At 42.8% G+C, this 23478-nt stretch overlaps 1 protein-coding gene and 1 pseudogene across 1 annotated transcript; one reads left to right on the plus strand and one right to left on the minus strand.

The window, feature by feature from the left end:
* Window positions 1-4250: 4250 nt before the first annotated feature.
* KLHL9 (kelch like family member 9) lies at window positions 4251-8822 on the minus strand. The gene has a single exon (XM_070431756.1). It carries the CDS (start codon window positions 8306-8308, stop codon window positions 6455-6457), a length of 1854 nt encoding a protein of 617 aa, XP_070287857.1. The 5' UTR covers window positions 8309-8822; the 3' UTR covers window positions 4251-6454.
* Window positions 8823-10629: 1807 nt separating this feature from the next.
* LOC139020337 (interferon alpha-5-like) lies at window positions 10630-19299 on the plus strand (annotated as a pseudogene).
* The last annotated feature ends 4179 nt before the right edge of the window (window positions 19300-23478 follow it).

Genomic DNA, 23478 nt, shown 5'->3' on the forward strand with positions numbered 1-23478 from the left:
AGCTGGGGGCACTGGAGTTTTGGGTACCAGCAATGAATCTTAAGGCAGCAGTGAGTGCGTGCTGGCTCCCCATGTTCTGCGCTATTCTGGCACCCAATTTCATATTACCCTGCAGGGACTCCTAGCCCTGGGGCCCAGCTGGCAAAGAGTGTTTAATGTTCTATATTAACTTAAATAAACAGTAATTTATCCAATTACATATTCAAGTAAAAATTTATATATTTCAAAATACTACCGATATAATTTAAAATCATTCAAAACTACTAAATATTTTTGACATTTTTAATTATTTTCTTAACATTTACTTTTGGGTACTTAACTTTTAATTTGCCTTCATATCAGAAAATAATTTTTAACTTCACCAGCCATTAGATATTCATCTAGATATTGTTAACAGTTTTTCTGTTTAGCATTGGACAATGAGAAAACAATTTAGACAAAGTCATCAATTTGAATCTTTTGTATTTTGAATTAAATCTAACTTCCCAAAGGACTTCTAGTGGTTTCAATCCAAGCCTAGGCTTTTCAAACAAAAGGAAACAGCTTTAATCTAAATGTATAACTGCATAAACATTATCATGTAAGTAGTTAATTTTCAACTCTGGCCCTGAACTCTTCTTTACTCTTTTTATTTTGCATAGGAAGCCAGGTTGCCTCAGCTTTCTAGATTCCTACTCTTTAAATCAGTGGTTCTCAACCTTCCTAATGCCGCGACCCTTTAATACAGTTCCTCATGTTGTGATGACCCCCAATTTCATTGTTACAAATTGAACATAATTAAAGCATGGTGATTAATCACAAAAACAATATGTAATTATATATGTGTTTTCCAATGGCCTTAGGCGGCCCCTGTGAAAGGGTCGTTTGACCCCCAAAGGCGTCGCGACCCACAGGTTGAGAACCACTGCTTTAAATGGTAGGTGCTAGTATCTGAATGTTAGTGTCCTCCCAAATTATTTTTTAAAATCCTATGCCTGGAGTGATGTAGGTGGGACCTTTGGAAGGTGCTTAAGTTGTGAGGGCCCAGACCTCATAAAGGGGATTACTGCCCATACAAAAAAAAAAGGCTCCCGAGGGTCCCTCCTGCCTTCTAGCTAGTGAGAATACAACAAGAAGTCTGCGATCCAGAAGGTCCTCTGACCATGCTGAAGCCATGATCTTGAATCTGTTATTAATAAGCTACCCACTTTGTGGTATTTTGTTATCAAAACCTGAACTAGACTAAAGCAATAGGTATGAAGACATCTTCAGCAAATCAGCTCATTAGAAACTGGACTTTGTCTTATTTGCTTTGTTATTTGCATATTTGAGGACTCAAGGATAATGTCCACGTCTACCTTGAGCGGAAGAATGACGGAGCCCTTTCATATAGACAGGGAACACAGAAACTAGAGCAGGGCCTAAGGGCAAGGAAGGCTAAAAATATATATTCAATTTTGGACATGTTCAGTGGAGGTATTCTAGGGTAGCCAGTAGAAATATGGGTCTCATGTTTGGAGACATGATTCTGACCAAGGACATACATATGCCAGTCATAACCATAGAAATGGCATTTGCAACAATTTGGGAGGTCGAGACTATGTGCAGAGAGGATAAAGGGTGGCACCTAGCTTCGAACTGTGAGGAACACCAATAGTCCCTAAAATGAAAGGGGATGGTTAACAAAGGAGAGGGGAGGGTCAGGAAAGCAGGCGACGGTGGCATAGAAGCCAGATGAAGGTCAGACTTTAAATGGAGGATGTGGTCAATGTCAGATGCTTCTGAAATGTCAGCCACACCCAGCTGACAGTGATCTCTGACCTGTTAGATGTAGCTTATTGTAAACCTTGGCTGAGCAGTTTCAGGTCCCTCCTAGAGCCTCTGGATTTCGGACCTCTGGCTTCCAGAACTGCGGACACTCCTCTGCAACATTACTGCTCCCTGCTCACCGGGAAGCAATCCCAGGAACCAGGTAGGGGCTCACTCGTTCTGAGGCCTCTCGGGTAGATCCTGCCTGCTCAAAGCCAACATCACTGGTGCATGGGGGGCTCAGAGCTGAGAATGTTCTGGTCTGTGGAGAATTTCATCATCACAGTTTAGAATCTAAATCACAAGAAACTCAAGACTTACTTCCCTGCTTCTCCCTGATCCCTGGAGAGGCCTTTGCCACTGGACAAAGCCCAAGGCAGCTGGGTGCCCTGGGATGTGCAGGAGGTGACCCCTGAGCAAGGGAGAATGGCTCCACGAAGCTTCACCCCACTTCATTATCATTTTATTTTTTATCTGATCCCAAAGGTTTCACTTTGCTTTCTCCCACCTACCTAATGTATCACCAATGGATGTCATGTAACCCACTTTGATTGTAATGTATAAAACAAGATGCAAAACAGCCATTCTCCTTTATCTCAATCTATTGAGATTTTACTTCCCGGCATTTATTGACAGTTTGACTCAAACTCACAAAAATTCTTACCATGGTCTAAGTGAGAAAGTGAAGATTATTCAGAAAGTGGTGATGGAACATAGATAACAACTTGAAAACATACAGTAAGCTCCCAGGTGATGCTGATGGTCGAGGGCAGGGGTGGGCAAACTTTTTGACTCGAGGGCCACAATGGGTTCTTAAACTGGACCGGAGGGCCGGAACAAAAGCATGGATGGAGTGTTTGTGTGAACTAATATAAATTCAAAGTAAACATTATTACATAAAAGGGTACCGTCTTTTTTTTTTTTTTTTTATTCATTTCAAACAGGCCAGATCTGGCCCGCGGGCCGTAGTTTGCCCATGGCTGGTCTAGGGACCACATTTTGATTTTAAGCAGAATTTTTGCTCTAGTGCAGTCACTGTTCTCAGCCTTAGTTGCACATTGGAATCACCTGGAATATTTTTAGTCTTATTCCCCAAAGGTTCTGATTGACTTGGTGTGGGGTATGATACAGGCATGATTGATTTTAAAAATTTCTAATGTGTAGTCAAGATGGAGAATCATTATTATAAATTTAGTCTCCCAAATGCTTTTTGATTGCTTTATCCTCTCTTATGCCCATTACATGTACCTTTTTTTTTTCTCATTGCCTAGAGAATATAGGTCAGACTCCTTAGGATGGCTTACAAGGTCCTTTACAATCTCATTACATTCATTCATTCTTTCCAAAAAACCTGTTGATGATGATGGTTGCACAACAATGTGAATGTATATAATGCCACTGAAATTTCCAATTAAACATGGTTAAAGTGATAAATGTTGTTATGTATACTTTACCACAATAAAAAAATTGAGCACCTTAAAAAAAAAAGAAAACATACATTAAATTTTATATCAGAAGTCTAGTAAAGAGTCATATCCATAACAACAAAATACTAGGATAATTATACCACCTCATCATGGGAAAAATTAAGAAAGCATTTTTAAAATGACAAAAGAAAAACTAATCTCACTACATTACAAAAATAAGGTGTATGTTAATACATATACTAAAAAATGATGGGGAAATATTTGCTGTAAATAAATATTAATATTCTTATTAAAATAAAGATTTTAATAAAAATTACTCTTCATTTCAACCAGAAAGAAAAACTACTAAACAGAACACAAGCAGTTAATGCCACTTTAGCATGTTAAGAATTGGCACTGCCAAAGCAATAGGATAAAGGGCAAGGAATGTGACATCAGTGCTATGTAAAAAAACAGGAAAATTATCTCCAAAAGGTCAAAATGCAAAGAAAATGCAATTTTGATCTCAAAAATTAACTTAATGGCCCTGCCTTTGTAAAACTGTAATACTGTTAGGGGTAGAAATACAATATTGGGGACTAGCTATAATTTTAAGGAATATTAATCATGCTTTGTTAACCATTATTTTTCTGCTCTGATTAGAAAAAGCACATCCTACCCTGGTTGAGAGTTGTACGCTCTGGAACATGGGAGCTAATATTGAAATGCGGCCCATCCTCCTTTTCTGAGAACTTCCCCGACTAACAACCTTGTTGCTGAGACAATTTGGTCCCAGAGGCACCCACCCTCTGTGACCTCCTCAAACCCCATTGCCTGTAACCTGTAACCACTATATCTTGCCTACTTTCCCATGTAATCTTTGTCCCTCTACCCAATATAAGTAGCTGATTTGTGGGGAGGGGAGAGCATTATTGGAATAAACACTTATATATGACTCAACTCTGTCTCTGTTTAATTGGCTCAAGTAGTGACAGATAGGCCAGATCCATTGGTTGTTCGGTTACAATACTGAGGAAAAAAATCAATGCAAACAAATGCCAGTTAAATTATATTTATTATATAAAGAGATCATATAACTTGATATGAAAAACAAGGCAACCCCAATAGGTACTACAAAGGCAAAGGACAAGAACATCTGATCAAAGGAAACAAATATTTAACCTCATTAATAATCAAGGAAATAATTGGGATGCCATTTCTTGCTTATTCTATGCACAAGGCTAATTTCTATGCACAGCCATTTCTACATTTTCTATTTTCTAAATATACTCAAATGTGTTATTTTTAGTAATAAAAAACTGAGTCATTAAAAAAAACCATAGAAGTATGAAAACTTCTGCCAATGCAGAAATCATGAAAAGCATTGAAATGAATCAACACTTTAATGGGCAGTGAAGTTCAGATCCCTGGAAGCCAATTCCTTTTGTCTTGGTTCCTGAGTTTTATTATGGTATTGTCAATAATAAGAAGGATGTTTCTGACTTACACTATGACAATTTCCTAAGTATAGGGATATACACATACATATACGTGTATGTTAAGTGTATATATGTAAATTTTTTCTTCAGGTAGACATTCCAGGAAAGTACTTCAGAATTACTCACTACAGCCCTGGCCAGTGTGGCTCAGTTGGTTGAGCGTCGTCCCATGAACTGAGAGGTCACCTCTTAGATTCCTGGTCAGGGCACAAGCCCAGGTTGTGGGCTCAATTCCCAGTAGGGGGCGTGCAGGAGGCAGCCGACCAATGCTTCTCTTTCCCTCTCCCTTCCTCTCTCTCTCTATAAAATCAATTTAAAAAATATTCTAAAAAAAGGAATTACTACAGAGGACTCCTGTGTTTCCTTTTGCTGATAAGGTCCCATTAAGATCTCCCAAGGTAGTTCTCAACCAGTAGGGATGCCTTGGTATTGAAGAGCCTGGAGATCTACTTTAGTACTGCCTGCAAGAAATAGCAGTGTCCTGCGCTTTCTGTAGCTGGCTCCTTAGGGAATCTGAAGTTTGTCCTGTCCTTTAGACATAGCTAAAAGGACATTTTTCTGATCTGATGCAGAACAGAGTTTATCTGTTGCTTACTCAGATCATGGCTTGAGGCAGATCACACAAAGCTCAGGATGCATGGGAGGGAGCAGCACCAGGGCAGCCACCCCAAATCAAATAATCTTGTTAGAATGACTAAAGTGGGAGACTGAATTGAAAATCATATAGCTTTGTTCAGCATGTTTCTTTCTTTGCTTTTATAATCATAAGATTTACTGAGCAAAAAGGTAGTAGAGCCTAAATTTACTGAGCAAAAGCAATGCTCTGAAACCTGAGCTCTGCTAAGTAATCTGTATAAAAGCAACTAACTCTAAGAAAACAATATACAAGCAGAAAAAGTAGCAAGTTTCATCTGGCGGGAACAACTTAGTCAAACACTAAACTTGGTTGTCAATTCAATATGTTATAGTACTTATCTATTTCAATTCAGTCAGCATGACTATATAGACATTTATACTCTGGTACTGAATTCCCATTTGAATAGGAATAGCTGCTAGGTAGAATTTAAATTTAAAAGCAATTACTCTCTACTTGAAGTGCCAATCAATTTAAAAATGAGATATGTGCATGTATATTTATATACATATGTATGTATGTATGTACATATGTATTTGTGTGCATTTTCTCTTTTTCTCACTCTCTCCAGAAATATAACTCTGACTTAGGGATATACTGATTTTTTTTTCAAGTTAATATTTCTGAGTTTATTATTTCTCCTGTCTGCCTAAGAAACTTCACATATTCTGAATACACCCACACAATCTAGTGAGTTGGCAGCTATGTCAAAAATTCTATGAAAAAAAGGGAAGTTGCTAAATAATACTTGGTGACCTTTTCCTTATTATTTTAGGTTAGAGCTGGCAGCCACCCTTTGATGTTTGGTAATAAAAGATGAAAACTTTCAACTTTGAAGCATGATGAACATTACTATACATTTACTACAATCACCCTACAATCTGACTGACATAACACCACAAAAGGCATCTAACATTTTTTACATTCTCTTTTTCTGTGTTAAAACAGCTGGCTATGTTGAATATTTTCAGAATGCATTTAAACATTTGATAAACATATTAAGCCAAACAATACAAACAACATCAGTTACCTTTCTCTCTAATAACTCGACCAATCATTGGAAGTTATAACTGAAGGGGAAGGATGAGATCATCCATTATGCACCACAAAGATGTAACACCTTTGTCCTAGGAATGATCTGAAGGTGCTGAAAGAGGTGATTCTCTAGAAGGTGACCCAGGGTTTTCTTCAGGTGGAAAAACTGTGAGAGTACAAGCTCGAATGCCACCAAGTGACTCTGGAAGATCAAAAACTTTATGCCACTCATCCTTTTCTGGATCATATTTCTGGACAATTTCTACCATACAACGATTATTCCAAGAATATCCACCTACAACGTAGATTTTATTTTCAAAGACAGCAACTCCAACATCACTTTGACCTCTTAACATAGCAGCAATTGGTGTCCACTGGTCAAGGGTTGGTGAATAGTATTCACAGCTCAGGACATCATCATAATCACTTGTTCCTCTGAAGTGATTGCCACCAATGACATAGAGCTTGTCTCCAACTGTACACATGCAATGCAGACCCCTGACTGTAGTCATTGGAGCTTTCTGCGTCCATTTGTCTGTATCTGGGTCAAAACACATGAGCTCATTTTGGAAAGTGTCATGAGTAATTCCTCCTGAAATATACATCAAGCCTCCATATACTGTTCCTGCATGGCCGTAGTGGGGTTCACTCATTTTTGCAACATAGCTCCACTCATTCATTCTTGGATTGTAACATTCTACTGTGGCCAGCTCACCAGCTGCACTTCGCCCGCCAACAGCATACAAATGTCCTTTGAGGGCACTCAAGTGGAAGAACGTGCGCTTTTCATTTAGTGATGCAACCTGCATCCATTTATTATACCGAGGATCAAATCTGAAAACTGTATCAACAGCAGTTTTTCCTTTTGTATCGTAATTACTTTGACCACCAACTACATAGAGAAAGTTTCCAATGACAGCAATGCCATGCTGGTAACGAGGAGCATCCATGGGGGCTAAAGACCTCCACTCCTGTGACCTTTCGTCATACATCCGCAATTCTTTACTGACAACCAGCTGCTGCCTCAAAACTCCTCCTAAGGTTACCAAGTGTGTCGAGTCGGATCGGATGGCCGTTCTATCTGACTGCATCACCGGCTGCATGTACGGCATCATTTGGTAATTGCTAGCTTCCAAAAGCAAATTCACACAGGTGTTGTCTGTTCTCATGAAATCGACTGTCTGCACGTAATTGATGAGGTCTTGTGGTGTCATGAGTGGAAATCGAATATTCTTCATTAATTTTGCAGCATAGTCCATCCGAGGATCTTCCAATCTTAGCCAGCGACAGGCGGCCTTGAACAGCTCAAGTTCAGTACAGTGCTTCAGACTATTACTGGAAAGCACAAAGGCCAGGCGTTCGAAGGGGAGTTTTAGGAACTCCCCAGTACTCAACAACGCAGTGAAATTCTTCAGGATGAAATTATTGACGTATTTGTCCACCTCGATGAGATTATAGGTGTTAGCTATTCTCCCCACTTCAACACAGTTATCCAAAGAGACTCCTGAAATAAGAAACACTTTGCAGAAGTCCAAAACAGGTAAAATCTGTAAAAAGCTGGCAGCTTCGAGGGTGTCCTGAAGGCTGTCCATATTAAGAGAAAGTTTTGCAGTGTAAATAAAGTCAATGATCTTCTTCAGACCAACCTTGTTCACGCCATGAAGCTTAATGCACATTAAGTCTTGTTCTTTCATCCCGCCGGTGAACATGGCCTTGAAATAATCGCTGGCCGACGCCATCATCGCTCGGTGCACGCGAAAGACCTCCTCCCCATCCCCGGGCACCAGAGTCACATCACAGAGCAGCCCTTCGATCCGAAGCTGATCAAAGCCTTGCAGGACCACCGCACTGTGCGTGTTGCTGGTAAAAATGCGTGTGGTTCCGGCCTTGCAAGGCTGTAAATGGGCGGAGACGCCCATGTCTCCGTTACCCAGAGACACTTTCATGGAAAAGCCTCTGGCACCAAAACGCGCGCCGAGAAAGGGGGGGGGCGACACCGGAGCGCTTTCAAGGAAACAAAGATGTCCCCGGAGCAGGGCGGCTCGCTTTCCTGGTCAAGGGCAAGCGGTCACCGCGGCGCCCCGCAGGCAGGCCAGCCGGTCACCCCCGTAAAGCTGCGGCGCAGCAGGACCGCCACGGGCCGGGCGCCTCAACGCTGACTGTTATGCGGCTGATTCATCACCCGAAGGCGGTGAGGGAACCCGGTTCACCTGGTCCGGCGGCCCGCGCGGTGGCTCCTCCGGCAGTTCCGCTCCGGGCGAAGGGGAGGCGCCGCCACGTCAGGCCGCTCCCGGCTCCCTCGGCGGTGAGGCCGGGCACCTCCGCGAACCGCCGGCCCGTCGCGTCCTCCGCGGTCACGAGAGCGTCGCCGCGGCTCCGGGCCAGCCTGGGAGGAAGGGCCTGGAACGCGGGCCTGGAACACCGGCCGAGCCCCGACGCCGACGCCCAGCCGCCCCTTCCGGAAAGGCCGAGCGAGTCCCAGGATCCCTCGGGCTAGGAGCGGCCGCGGCAGCTACTGCGCCTGCGCGGTCGCCAGACTCGGCGGAGAGCTGCGTCGGGGGGAGCGGGGGAGGGAGGGGGACGCGCAGGGCGGGGGCGGGGAGGGGGCTGTGCGGGTCCGGGCGCAGGGCCTCTGGTCACTTTGTGGGACTCCAAAGGCCGGAATCGGTGCACGCATTTATGCTGCGCCTTTGGTGCGAACGCTTAACAGCACCTGGGCGCGGCACGCCAGTGTGTGTTCTTTAAGATTTACGCATCCTGACTTCTGCTTTTTGAATAACAATGAAATGCGGCTTTTGTGTACCGGCGGTTCTCAACCTATGGGTCGCGACCCCTAAAAATACATCCTGCATAGCAGATATTTACATTACGATTCATAACAGCAGCAAAATTACAGTTATGAAGTAGCAATGAAAATAATATTATGGTTGGGGGTCACCACAACATGAGGAACTGTATTAAAGGGTCGCGGCATTCGGAAGGTTGAGAACCACTGGCTGTAAACTGAAAGGAAAGGAGGCAGACCTAGGGGGGGAAGATGCTTAGATTTTTCCCTCTATAAAAGGCTTTATAATTTATATCCCACGCCATTTCATGGACATCTCAATTATAACTGTGGTTCATATTTTCAAAATTTTAATCATTTAAAATACATTTCGTTTGTCTCTTAAATACCCAGTTGTGACCATGCTATGTAAATAATAAAACCTTTTTATTTTTTGCCTCCCAGTGGAATTCCATCATCAGTAATTCTTTTCATGCTTCTCTTTTCCACTCACAAATGTTAAATGACTACACAATTGTCCAGGTATTAGACATACAATAGTTTCCTTTGCCCGTTATTTTTTTCTGAATACATACCTTCTTATCCTCCATTGTTTTATACAATCTGTAATAAGCATAGAATGTGGACACTTTGCCCTGTTTGGGGGTATATTCTAAAGGTAGAATACTGAATTCAGGATGAATATTTCTTTCCAAAACATCACCAGCAATGCTAGAGTATGCATTTCCCTCTATTAATATTTCCTTTACAGATATTTTATTAACTTGAATTTCTTCTTTAATTACTAGTAAATTTAAGTTTGGCATATGAATAATTGTACCGTATACTTTGACATATTCCTCCAACATTATCCACAATTTGTATTACTGTCTTAAATTCTTCTAGGTTACTTATGCATATGCAAACTAATCAGAATATAGCCATATTCTTTCTACACCCTCCCTATCTACACTAATAAAAGGGAAACATGGTAATTAGCGTACGACCGCTACCCTTTTCATTGGCTAATCAGGGCGATATGCAAATTAACTGCCAACTAAGATGGCGGTTAACTGCCAACAAAGATGACGGTTAATTTGCATATGTAGGCACAACGCAGGGAGGCGAAAGGGAAAGCAGGAAAAAGCCCCCTGCCACTGACAGTGATGGGAAACCCAGGGGGGAGCTAAGAGCCGGGGGGCAGGGCAAAGGCGGTCCCCAGGGCCGCCTTTGCCCTGCCCCCCAGCCATGATCGGAGAATCCGGCGCCTTTGCCGCCCTGGGAAGTAGGGGTGGAGCCAGCGATGGGAGCTGGGCACGGGCGAAGCTGGCAGTCCCGGGAGCTTCCCAGCCCCGCACCCAGCTTCTGCAATCCCTGACCACAGAAGCTGGGTGTGGGTCAGGGAAGCGTCCGCCACCAGCATCCCCGGCCACGGCTTCCCAGCCCCGCACCCAGCTTCTGCAATCCGTGACCGCAGAAGCTGGGTGCGCCAGCTCCCCAGCCATGGCTTCCCTGCCCCGCACCCGGCTTCTGGGATGGGTGACCGCAGAAGCCCAGTGCAAGGGTGGTCACAGAAGCCAGGTGCGTGGGCAGGGAAGCAGCCTCAGCCAGCTTCCCTGGCTGGGGCTTCCCTGCCCCACACCCGGCTTCTGCAATTGGTGATGCCTATTTCTGCATGACATTTAACTGACTACCCTCCCTTGAACCACAGAAGAAAAAGAAGCCCCCGGAAGAAGAAGCCGCCCACCTTTGGTCCTGGCGCCAACGCCTGGGGCTGGCTGCAGCCCAGGAGATGGACAAGCTACTGGCCAGAGGTCCCAGGCTGCAGCCACCCGGAGAAGCTACCAGCCTGTGGTCCAGGGCGCCAACGCCTGTGGCCAGGGAAACAGGTTCCCTCTTCTCCTACTGTAGTCATTACTTCAATATTCCCCTTCTGAATTTCTCTCCTGTGCTGCAACCCAACTCCACTTTTTATCGGAAGGATACGGAACAGAGAGAGCAGTGTTAAAAGCTTACATTTTTAAGCCGGTAAGGTTGGTACTTAAACATATAAATGGAAAACTAGAGTCCTTAAGGTAACAAAGGCTACAAAGGACAGTGACAGCGCATCACCTATTATATCCAGCAATCCATATGGGGACTGAAAACTTTGCAATGATGACAATTACTGAAGATATGAATCAACTAAAATAGTTGACAGGGACAATTCTTCCATCTTTGAAAATATCTACATCAAATCTGTTTAAATAGATTTTCATCTGCATAATATAACACATTCTGACAAGACCACCACCTCCACTAATGTGGTCAGTGTTGTGCTGTAAAATGTTTAATAACTGAGGGACACCCCCCCTCGAGTGCACAAATTTTGTGCACCAGGCCACTAGTTTTTTAATAAAAGATAGCATTCCATACACACTGTTCTGCACCTTTCTCTTTTCACTTGGAAATCTTCCCATATTAATATATAGAGAACTTCTTTATTTTATTTTAAACAGTTGTATTGTTTCCCACTGAGTGAGTGTGCCCTAAAGTATTTAGGGAGTCCCCTACCCATGGACATTTAGCTGGTCCCAATTGCTTCCTGTTGTTTCTGGGGAGATGGCAGCAAGGTCCAGTGGCTTGGACCACTGCTGTCCTCCACCAAATCCTTCAGCGAGTTTTCAACATGTTCAACATAAGAGGTTGGTTGGAATGAAATTAGCCTGGAGAAAATCTTTACTGGACTTGGTCAGCATTTGGACGTCCTGGAGACCTGCTTGGTGTCAGAGCTGGGGATGGAAGGACTCTCCTAAGCCATGAAAACTCCATACTGGACCTGAAGATATACTTCCAAGGACTCAGTCTCTCTATGGAAATGCAAGCAGAGAGCTGCTGTACCTGAGAATTTGTGAGAGGAAGAAATCATGGTACCTTTCTCTTTTTTTATCAAGCTTCCAAGATTGATTGACAGCCATGGAATCAGTTCTGTGCTCTTAATAAAACAATTATTGCCCTAGCTGTTTTGGCTCAGTGGATAGAGTGTTGGCCTGCAGACTGAAGGGTCCCAGGTTCGATTCTGGCCAAGGGCACATGCCCGGGTTGTGGGCTTGATCCCCAGTAGGGGGTGTGCAGGAGGCAGCCAAACAATGATTCTCTCTTATCATTGATGTTTCTATCTCTCTCTCCCTCTCTGAAATCAATAAAGAAACATATATTTTAAAAAACACACACAAAAAACAATTATTACGGACCAGTGCAATTCATCATTTCAAAAGACTATTTTTTTCTGCCTTCATCATGAAATGTTAAATTTGTCACAATACTTATCAGTAGTGCTACTGAACCACCTCCCAAAATTGTTTTGCGTGCCCAATACACTAGTAAGCCAAACTCTGCGACACTGGCGGTTCGAGATAGAGAAAGGTTTCAATTTGGCTAAAGATAGAGGACAGGAGAGCAAGATCTTTCAAATCTTTCTTCCTCACAAAGCAAAAGTAGGGAGCTTTTATGTGGCAAGGGAGGTGGGGGGCAATGGGGCGGGGGGAGAGTTTCAGAGAACCGAAGGGAAAGACTCTCTTCAATAACAGATAACATTTTGTGCAACCACATTTCTGGGCATCCGCAGCTGGTGGCAACTTTTATTCCTTATGTAAAACAAACTCATAAATTCTCCTTGTGACCCTGAGCTATCTCCTCCTGTTTGACAAAGAAACAGGACATCAGCAACTTTATTGTGAGAATAAGGGGTGCTGTGTTGACGAATCAAGATTCTGCATAAATATTTCATAACTGTGTGTCAGATATCTTTAAAGCAAAAAGCAGAAGCTATACATCTTGTGACCATCACCATTAACTTACATTGTTTTGTGCTTAACTAGTTGTATTTTCTATTATGTCAAGCAAAGTGTACTTTTACACATTTCTCCTAGAACTTGCTTAGTAGGCGCGCCTCCAGAACATGACCAACCTTTTCTTAATCTTTGACTCTAAGCTACGTGACAACCAAAGCAATTGAAACATTTAGTTAAAGCCTACGCCTATATCTCTAGACTCTATGATATAATACCTAAACATGTTTATTGTTAACTGCCAGTTTCAGTAGTATTAAGCCACTATGAGTTAATGCATCCAGTACATAAGGGGCACCAACCCAGCATAGATGGCCTTTTAATATACAGATCTACTTAATCATCTATTTTACTATATTTATTGTATTTCAATATTTTCTTGCATATCATGTTTACCTTTTCTTACATATCACATAAATTTACATTAAAAGTGTTCCCCTTTATATTTTTAAATTTTCTTTATTATTTGAAGTTTTACTTTCAAAAGCTTTTTGCATGTTTATTTTTAATAAATCAATGCCAAGACTGATTTTGCAACTTCAATTGAAGGATGGAGGTGCAGTTCATTCATTTCATTCACACTATACGTAATACTTGAATATCTAAATCACAAGTTCCATGACTACCTTCAAGTTTTTAAAAAATGAAGAAAATGTGCCAGCCTCTCTCAGAACTATAGAAAATGTAGGCCTCAGTTGGTAAGAGAGAGAGAGAGAAAAACAAACAAACAAACAAAAATATATAAAGTACAGACCCAGATGCCCACTTCCTAGAATGACCGGCAAAGGCTTGGCAGGACTCTCTGCCTTCACTGGGCAGCCTTCGGATTTCTGTTACCAGACTGAAGGGGTTCGTTTGCCTGCATGCATCAAAGACCAATAAGACACGAATAGGAGTTTGCAGCCAAGAAAGAAAGGATTTATTAACACATTAGCACCCAGCCTATTTTGTCTTCCGGACGGAAAGTATAGTGTCAGTCACCGGTGACTGACATGGGGCTTAACGTGTGAAGGAGATGGGGTCATGCCCGGAGTCACAGGTAGCTTCCTGCTCAAAGACCTGGCTCCCCGATGGCTTCCAGGGGATGGATGACATAGGAAAAAAATCATTAATCATGGTGACTAATGGAGTTTGGGCTGTGGTCTCTACTGAGTCGTTGGTGTTAGGGAAGGGGTATCTAACCATTGCATCTGGTCCTGATGTCGGCCATGCAGTTGCTCTGTTCAGTTTCGTAAGGATTTGTTCTGTGGGACTGTTCTGCTTTCCTGGGTCTAGAGCTAAAACACAACTGAGGTCAAGATATTATGTTTCACTCTGTCTCAGTAGTCAGCAGACACAGAGCCTTGTTCCTAAGACTGTTGGTTGTTGAGCAGAACCTCATTGTCCTGAGGACTTAATGATTAAACAACAGACAGGGAGGTGAATGAGGCAAGGGAGGTGATAGGGGGAAGGGGATGCAATAAGAATAGGACCACAGTTCTTTAATGGTTATTCACCTTCCTAACTATAGGTAAGAGGCTTTCCTACAGACCCTGGGAAACTGGAGGATGTGCTGCAAGATTAAAACAGAGCTGTAAAAAGTAAGATGAATCCATTGCTAAAAAAAAAAAAAAAAGTACATTTGAGAACAGACAAGGACAGGATTTAGTTGCTGTGCCTAGACCCTGACACCCTCCGGCAGTTTTTGCCTCAGGAATGTTAACCATTCTCAGGTCCCAGGAACTGGCCGAGCTGGGTTTTGACAGCATTGAAAATGAACTACTAGTACCTTGTTATGGGACTTCAAGATCCCGGAAGGAGACACACAGGACCACAGACCCTGCAGGCATTCTGTTCCTCCCCCCTGGCCTGCAGTTTTCTTCCTCACCCCTATATAATCAGCCTGCTAGTAGGGCAGGTGAATTTACAGGATGACCTGCTGCTCTCTCCATTCTGCCAGCATTATTGGAATAAACAATCATATATGACTCATTCTTAACTCTGCTTAATTTGTCTCAAGTAGTGACAGGCGGTCTGGACCCATTTTGTGTCTGTTTTCAAAGGGCTATGATGGAGCCCAGGTCTCTTTGTTCCCAAGTTCAGTTCTGTTATTCTCATGTGCCCCCTTCCAAATCTCTGGCTATCAGTACTGCCCTTGGGTCTGGGCAAGGGGGTCCCTGCCCTGGGCTCAGAACTTTAGAGGGACCAGGAGGCTCTGCCTTCCAGGGCCCACCTTCCCCCTACCTGGTCCCCTTACAGTTTAGACTATTGTAACCCCAAATTCCCAAAGAAACGCAGGGAAAGGAGAGATTTAGAAAAAGAGAGACCTCATTCAGGTGAAACAATTTGCAAAGAGGACAAACACAACCTTCTGTGGAAACTGAAAATGTACTCCACAGAGGCAAAGTGGGAGACTGCCTGTTATAGAGAAAGTTCCCACCCAACTTCCCAACTAGTCCAATTTAATGCAAATGAGGTTTCCAAATTCATACAGTTCTAATTGGTCTGAATCATCCAGTTCGGATTAGTCAGTGTCATGCATTCTGGTTGGTCATCACAGAGCAGTTCTTATTGATTGGTATAGATGCAAAAGAGGATACAATTGTGCTGTTCTGATTGGACAAGACATGCTTCAGTCCATTGGAGGAATGACAAAACCAGGGATTCCCCCTGTAGTGATTGACTCAGACTGATCCCTACGGGGAGGTAACTTGGGGCTAAATGTCTCACTTTAGCCAAGAACAATTTTCAGAGGTTTTACACAGGAGTGACGTCAGCCAGGAGTTCCATCTGCAGTTAGAGAAAGGGAGATTTGAATAGTGCATCAACATGTCTAGTATAGCCCGGCCAGTTTAGTTCAGTGATTGAGTGTCGATCTATGAACCAGGAGGTCACGGTTCAATTCCCAGTAAGGGTACATGCCTGGGTTTGGGGCTCAATCTCCAGTCTGCGGCGTGCAGGAGGCAGCTGAACAATGATTCTCTTTCATCATTGATGTTTCTATCTCTCCCTCTCCCGTCCTCTGAAATCAATTAAAAAAATTTTTTTAAATGTCTAATATAAATGCCAAAGTGTTGAATTTCATTCATAGGATTATAGGAAACAATTGAATCATGGAAATATGACTAGATGTGTGTTTGTAAACTAAATCTATTTGGCTCCATTCTTGATGCAGGCACTGCCTTGAAGAATAAAAGTAGAATCTTCTTTTGAGTTTCCCAAGGTGGTGTCTTAAGGGTTGGACAGGATGGTTCCAAAGAATAATTTGTAGTATTTCTCTGCAGACATCTTTCCATCTCCAAATTTATACGAAAATAGCACCATCTAAGTCTTGTTACAGAGGTAAGGAACCTCAGGTTTTTTAGGAAGTCTAACAAGATCCTCAAGTAATTAGCCTGCATAAATATAGCCAACTGAGGAGCTGAACAGCATAAAAGGGAAGGTGATGGGAAGCACATAGGCATCAAAGACACTGGCTATGAAAATTTCCTAACAACTGTGGCCTCTAGTTCATTTTGAATGACAAATTTCTTTTTTGTGAGAATATTTTTTTCCATTGATTTTTAGAGTGGAAGAGGGAGGGAGAAACATCAATGTGAGAGAGAGACATCAACTAGTTGCCTCCCATACCCACCCTGACTCCGGGATCAAACCTTGCAACCCAGGTATGTGCTCTTGACCAGGAATTGAACCAGAGATCCTTCGATGCTTGGTCAATGCTCTAACCATTGAACTCACGAGCCAGGGCTTGAATGATGAACTTTTTTTTTTAATATATTTTATTGATTTTTTACAGAGAGGGAGGGAGAGGGATAGAGTTAGAAACATCGATGAGAAACATCGATCAGCTGCCTCCTGCACACCCCCTACTGGGGATGTGTCCGAAACTAAGGTACATGCCCTTGACCGGAATCGAACCTGGAACCTTTCAGTCCACAGGCCGATGCTCTAACCGGTTACGGCTGAATGATGAACTTCTTAATGACCTTGTCGTGCACACATCAGGTGCAATTGGTGCAGCAAATAGGCCTCGGGGTATTTGGCATGACTACTATTTCTCCTTTTCTTGGTTATCTTGGAAGCAAGGATCCGAGAGTACTATTCCTTTTTTTAAAAAAATGAGTGTTTTGGGGGGTTTTGTTTGTTTGTTTCTCTCCCTCTTCCTTTTTATTCTTTTGTATGGATTTGGGCATACCCAAATTTTCAACTTGGCCCATAAGTTGCAAAAAGGCATAACAGCAGCATTTTGACAGACAAAGTATACCTAAGGACTTGGGTCCTGGGATATTTATTAGAAGTGCTTTATCTGTTGAGTGGATGGGATCACTGAACTGGGCACCTTTGTTAACTGTGTGAACGGGAATGATGTAGACCAGTGATTTTAATTCTGCAGCACACCAAAAAATATATATTTTGCCAATCTGACCAAAAAAATAGGTATAATTTTGATTCACTCATACTAGCTGGCCATTGTTGGCTTCTGCCTTTTTTTTTTAGACTATCTAAGGCAGCGGTTCTCAACCTGTGGGTCGCGACCCCTTTGGCGGTTGAACGACCCTTTCACAGAGGTCGCCTAAGACCATCCTGCATATCAGATATTTACATTACGATTCATAACAGTAGCAACATTACAGTTGTGAAGTAGCAACGAAAATAATTTTATGGTTGGGTCACAACATGAGGAACTGTATTTAAAGGGCCAGAAGGTTGAGAACCACTGATAAGGGGGAAAAAATTCAGTGCATTTGACGAAATAGGTATTTAGTGATCTAAAAATTCTTGCGATACATGGGTTGAAAATCGCTGTAGATACTGGGAAGCCAATGGGTGGGCTCCCATAGGCCATATTATCTATTTTCGCAGCCTTCCATAAGAAGTGCCCTCCCCCCATGACATTGGGACCTGGAAGCTATGTTGCTGTTGCCTACAGCTGGTAAACCAGTGTGAGCCAATCAGAAAGCTAGTCTTAAGAATTTGACTCAAGAAAGCCAGAACCTTAGACTCAGGAGTCAAGTAACATTAATGGAATGTTGTGAGGTCGCTGGAGGTTAGGTGATGCTTACCTCTTATCAGGCCTTATTGCTTAACTCTGACTCAGATTCTGTGAGATAGCATAGTATTCCTGTACTACTTACCTTGCAACACATATTGCTGCAGATGGTCACATCTTCCTAGAAGCATATATGTATTTTTTAGGATAAATCATGTCCTTTTAATAATAAAAATACACTTTAAAAATGTTTCAGCATAGATTTACTTATCCATTTTAAATTTCCATTATAAGCATATACTTTATGATATGCATAGTATTTTATAACTGCAGTATATATTATAAATAAAAATAAACATACTGTATCTGAGATGTGTGCTCAAGAGGAATGAATTATTGAATACCTGTATCTCCATAATCCTCAGTACTCCGGCTTAAAGACATGGGTGGACATTCTCAGGGATTCAACATATATGTTAAAAGTTGAAAGTTTTGTTTTGGTCACAAAGAATAGTACAAGACTTATATACATACAATTTTTTGGACATGTGAAGTGTACCCAGGAGAGTTAGGTTGTGTGAGATGCGTGCCCCTAGCATTGAGTAAATGTCACAATTCCCTCCCCCAAGGTGGCTGTTGGCTGTCAGGAAAAATCAAGAGCCCACAAATCACCCCTTCTAGACTCTGGGTTCACAGAGAGCCTCTGCCCTGCTCACCTAGAGACCAAAGGTCAGAGTGTCACCCAGCTCAGCCAGGCCACAGCACTTGCCAGGTCTCCAAAGGCCCTACCCTTTTCCTTCCTGATGGCCCTGGTGATACTCCCCTGCAACTCCATCTGCTCTCTGGGTTATGACAGGATCAGACCCACAGCCTGGCTAAAAGGGAGGCCTTGATTCTTCTGGTACAAATGAGGAGAATCTTCCCCTTCTCCTGCCTGAAGTAGAGAAACAACTTTGGGTTCCCCCAGGAAGCCTTTGGCGGCACCAGTTCCAGAAGGCTTAAGCCAGCTCTGTCGTCCATGAGCTGATCCTGCAGACAGTCCACCTCTTCAGGAAAGACAGCTCGTTTGCTGCTTGAGATAAGACCCTCCGAGAACAATTCTGTGCTGGACTTTATCATCACTTAGAAGCTTGTCTGATGCAGGAGGTGGAGATGGAAGAGACTCTACTGATGAATGAGGACTCCATCCTGGCTTTGGGGAAATAATTCCAGAGCATTATTCTCTACCAGCGAGAGAAGAAACACATACTTGTGCTTGGGAGACTGTCAAGAGCAGAAACCATGAGATCCTGGTCTTTATCAGCAAACTTGGAGGAAAGATTAAGAGTAAGGAATGACACCTGGTTCAACACTGAAATGATTCTCACTAACTGACAATATTACACTTCCTCCTGTTCTCCCATGTCGAACTCCCTTTTGTTTCTGCTGTAATCATGACATGAATGAAATCAATTTGTCAAATGTTTTCAGGAATATTAAGCCATATCATGTTCAACTCTACAGGCATTAGTGGCTTAGAGGCCCATGTGGATGTATTTATTTAAATATTCAATTATTTTGCCCAGCTATAGTGGCTCAGTGGTTGAGCACCGACCTATGAACCAGGAGGTTATGCTTCAATTCCCAGTCAGGGAACGTGCCTGTGTTGTGGGCTCGTACCTAGTGGGGCACATGCAGGACGCAGCCAATCAATGATTCTCTCTCATCATTGATGTTTCCAGCTCTCTCTCCCTCTCTAAAATCAATCAATCAATCAATATTCAATTATTTTTATTTATTTATAAGATTTAAATTGTTTTTGTTTATATAATATCAGGTACAGGCATCTTTATATTGTGTTATTATAATAAAATATGTTCTTTATATTTAGTCAATTTATGTATATTTGCATATATTAAATGTTTGCCAAAGTAAACTTCTTATTCTAAAAAGAAACACCAAACCAGATTGTGCAACTTGATTAAAGAGTGGATGGCACAATTCATTTGCCCATCATATTACATTAAAATTATAAGTATGGACTTTCTCTAAGCCAGGTTCTGCATTGCCCTCATGTTATACAGGTGAACATGACAAATACAATACAGTTCATGCTCTCTTATATCTTTGATTTTTGTGGAGAAAGAAATTTAACACAATAATCAAAATTAGTATCAGGTATATAAATGCTATAAAAACAAATGAATTCTCTCACCAGTCGCCAGAGTGAAGAATGCCAGGAAATACAATGTAGAGCAGTAGATATGCTCTACAATTGACTGGTACACATCTAAGTGCAAATGTCCATTGTCAGTAGGATATGTATTTGCCATTTATAAGAAATGCCATGGGTAGAGGTCCCTGTGTGGCAATTGTAAGCCAGGAACATAAGTGGTCATGTGGGGAGACAGTGTAGAGTGAGAAAGAGCCTTAAACTTGATTGTGAGGCCCTTCAGTCTTTAATGGGAAGGGAGAGAAGAGCTACAAAGGAAACAGAGGTAGAGGGCCATTCATTAGAAAAACAACAAGAGAGAAAAGTGACAAGAGTGTATTTAAGAAAAAAAATGTGCTCTGAAGAACATCAGTGCATTTATGGAAAGTGTGGATTGAAACTACCCACTACATCATGAAAATAAGTGGCATTGGTGACCTTCATGGTTGGTGGAGTTAACAAGCAGTCTCATATTAAAGTAGCTGAAAGTGTAAGAGACGTTAGTGACTCTGAAGTGGAGAAGGAGATGGTGTGGGGTCCTGGAAAGAATGTGGGTTAGTTTTTCTCTGAATAGTTTTTCCTTTTGTGCAGTATATATCTTTAATAAGTGCGTTCATGTTGTGACTTCCTTAATGGTAATTTCTCATGTCTTAGTAATACTGCTTTGTATATGTGAGCTGCTCAGTTTTTGTTCATTTGTTAGGCACGAATAGGTAACTAATTCGATCCTTCATCGAAATATCTAATGACTACTGATAATATGATTCTAGGAATTATGGGCTTTATTAATTAAGTTTTTAACTACAACAGCTTTGTAACACATTCCTCCTTCTAGTAGACCTAGACATGATAAGGATTTCTTCATATGATGTGTTGGTAATTTTTCTGAATGTCATGAATATCACAAGTGCATGAGAATCTCAAGTTACCCAAAATATTATGGACATTAAGACCGAAAGTGGGCTCTGGCCTGTGTGGCTCAGTTGGTTGGGATCATCCTGTGCACCAAGAGATTGCAAGTTGGATTCCTGATTGGGGCACATGCCCGGGTGTTGTGCTGGATCCCCAGTAGAGGGCATGTTTCTCTCATTGATATTTCTTTCTCTCTCCATCTCCCTGAAATTAAAAAAAAAAAAAAATTAAAAAAAGAAAGTGGAAAACTGGACAATGCAATCTCTTTCTCAATACTTATGGTAAATAATGGTCAAAATCAGCTAAAAATATAAAATACACAATGGAAATCCACAGCACAAGAGAAAGTTGTGTATAATTCAGAAGTATAAACAGATTTAACAAAAAATTTTTTTCAGCAACCTCGCAAAAAAGTATAACCCATAACTCACCATAAAGAATTTTTTGGAGAGAACCAAGATGGCAGCATACGTAAACACCAGTACTTGCCACCTCCCACAACCACATCAAAATCACAACTAAAATGCAGAACCATCATTCAGAACCCCCTGAAATCTGGCTGAATGGAAAGTCCTACAACTAGAGAAGTAAAGAAGAAAGTACATGGAGACTGGTAGGAGTGAAAGCACGAAGAGGCAGGTCAAACACCCACATGTGGCATATTTTCAATCGGGAGGGATATCTTGGCTGCGGAGGCCTCCTTTGAGAAGCAAGGGGTCCCAGCACTACACCAGCCCCCCAGCCCAGGGTTCCAGAGCTGGGAAGAGATTAACCAAAGATCTTATATACATACTAGTGGCCCAGTGCATGGATCTGGGCACATGGAAAGGAAATTAGAAAGTGTTAGAAGGTGGCTGACAGGGCGGGGCAGGACTGGGCAAGACGGGCTGGACACCCCCTGGAGCCAACCTCCTGCAGTCCCTAGGCTGCTGGCCACACCTGGGGCAGTGCTGCAGCTCGAAGGTCCTCTGCAGTGAACGGGATCCCTCCAGCAGGTGGGGTCCCTCAGCCTGGCCTGCGGGGATCAGGCCAAAACCAGCAGTCAGACATCCCCCGAGGGGTCCCAGAGTGCAAGGGGGCACTCTGCAAAGTTGCTGTCATACAGGGTGTGAAACGCGACTGCAAGTGTGCAGTAAACCAGATTTAGGGCTGAGAGTGCCCCAGCAACAACATAACCCACAGCCGAAGGTGGAACCTCGGCGGCCCCGTGAGGCATTGGGCTCCCTCCTCTCTGGTTCCAGGTGTGTCACCTGAGAACTGCCGCTGCCAAGTCACCACAGCTCAGCAGATCCTGTGTTGCGCATCTGCCCCTTGGTGGTCAGTGTGTGTCATACCTACCAGATGGTAGGACAGTCAGGTGGTCACCTAGCCTTTTATATATATAGATATGCATTATCTATGAACACAGATAATAGCATGGTGAAGGCCAGGGGTGGGGTTAATGGGGGTTGAAAGGGAGTCAACTGTAATACTCTCAACAATAAAGATTATTTTTTTAAAAAGAATTTTTTGTTGAAATTCCATTCTACTTGAACATTTGTGTGATGCTGAGCAAGCCACTTTCTTTCTAAAGGTCAGTTTTCCCAGAAATCAACTGTTATCAGAAAGGGGATCTGGCCCTGAGCAGGTCTGCCTAGGGCCAGCCAACAGTGTGAGGCTTCTTGACCTTTTGCAGGAAAAACTTTACAACAGGAGTCCCGGTGAATTTTAAAGCTGGGAGGAGTGAAACAAGGAAGGGCTGGGGAAATGAGCCTGGCTGGGCTGCTTTGGCTCACTAAGAAGTCAGAGAAAATGTGGCCTTGAGGGTTGCCTGGGATGAGGTGCCGCTGCCCATTGCTGTCCTGGTTGCAAGCTTTGTGGGGTCCCTTAAAGTTTAGGAGATGCATGCCTGTGGGGGAAGACGCAGAGAAAGGGAACAGCAGGAGCTGCTCCCCAGAGGGAGAGCAAGTGTTAGGTCCTTTATCTTGAGGGTTTTTATCTTTCTCTTGGAAACAGGAATCTTAGGGGAGCACTCAGGGGAGGGTTTCAGCAGAATATTCATCAGTTTTCTAGGTGCTTCAGGGCTGTGGTATCCACTGACTGGTCAGTGTCAGGGCAGGGGGTCATTAGTCATTGCAGCTGGTCCTGGTGTTTTGCTGCTTTTCTGGGTCTGGAGCTGAACTATAACACAGGCCTATATGTTATCTAGGGAGGTGACCTTCTGAATCTGTGGTAAATTCCTCTGCCAGTTTGTTCAGCTGTCTCTCTCAGTTTCCCTGTTCCAATGGTCCTGGCTTACTGGCCTCAGTGGCCTGTGGTAATAACTAAGAAAGGGGAATAAATGCCTGGATAAAGGAGAGAGAGAAGAACATGAGGCTTAATGATTCTGGCCCCTGGCACCAGCCTTCCTTCCCTCCCTCCCAGCATTCCAGAACACATGCCCACATCCCACTAGTGTCCTTCCTCTCCAG

Source organism: Myotis yumanensis, unplaced genomic scaffold (genome assembly GCF_028538775.1).
Source record: "Myotis yumanensis isolate MYYU_CA2020_CCGP unplaced genomic scaffold, mMyoYum1.0.hap1 SCAF_12, whole genome shotgun sequence".
Lineage (NCBI taxonomy): Eukaryota > Metazoa > Chordata > Mammalia > Chiroptera > Vespertilionidae > Myotis > Myotis yumanensis.

Excerpts from the sequence above, each read along its gene's own strand:
- KLHL9 (XM_070431756.1), bottom strand. The coding sequence starts at position 8,308 with ATGAAAGTGTCTCTGGGTAACGGAGACATGGGCGTCTCCGCCCATTTA.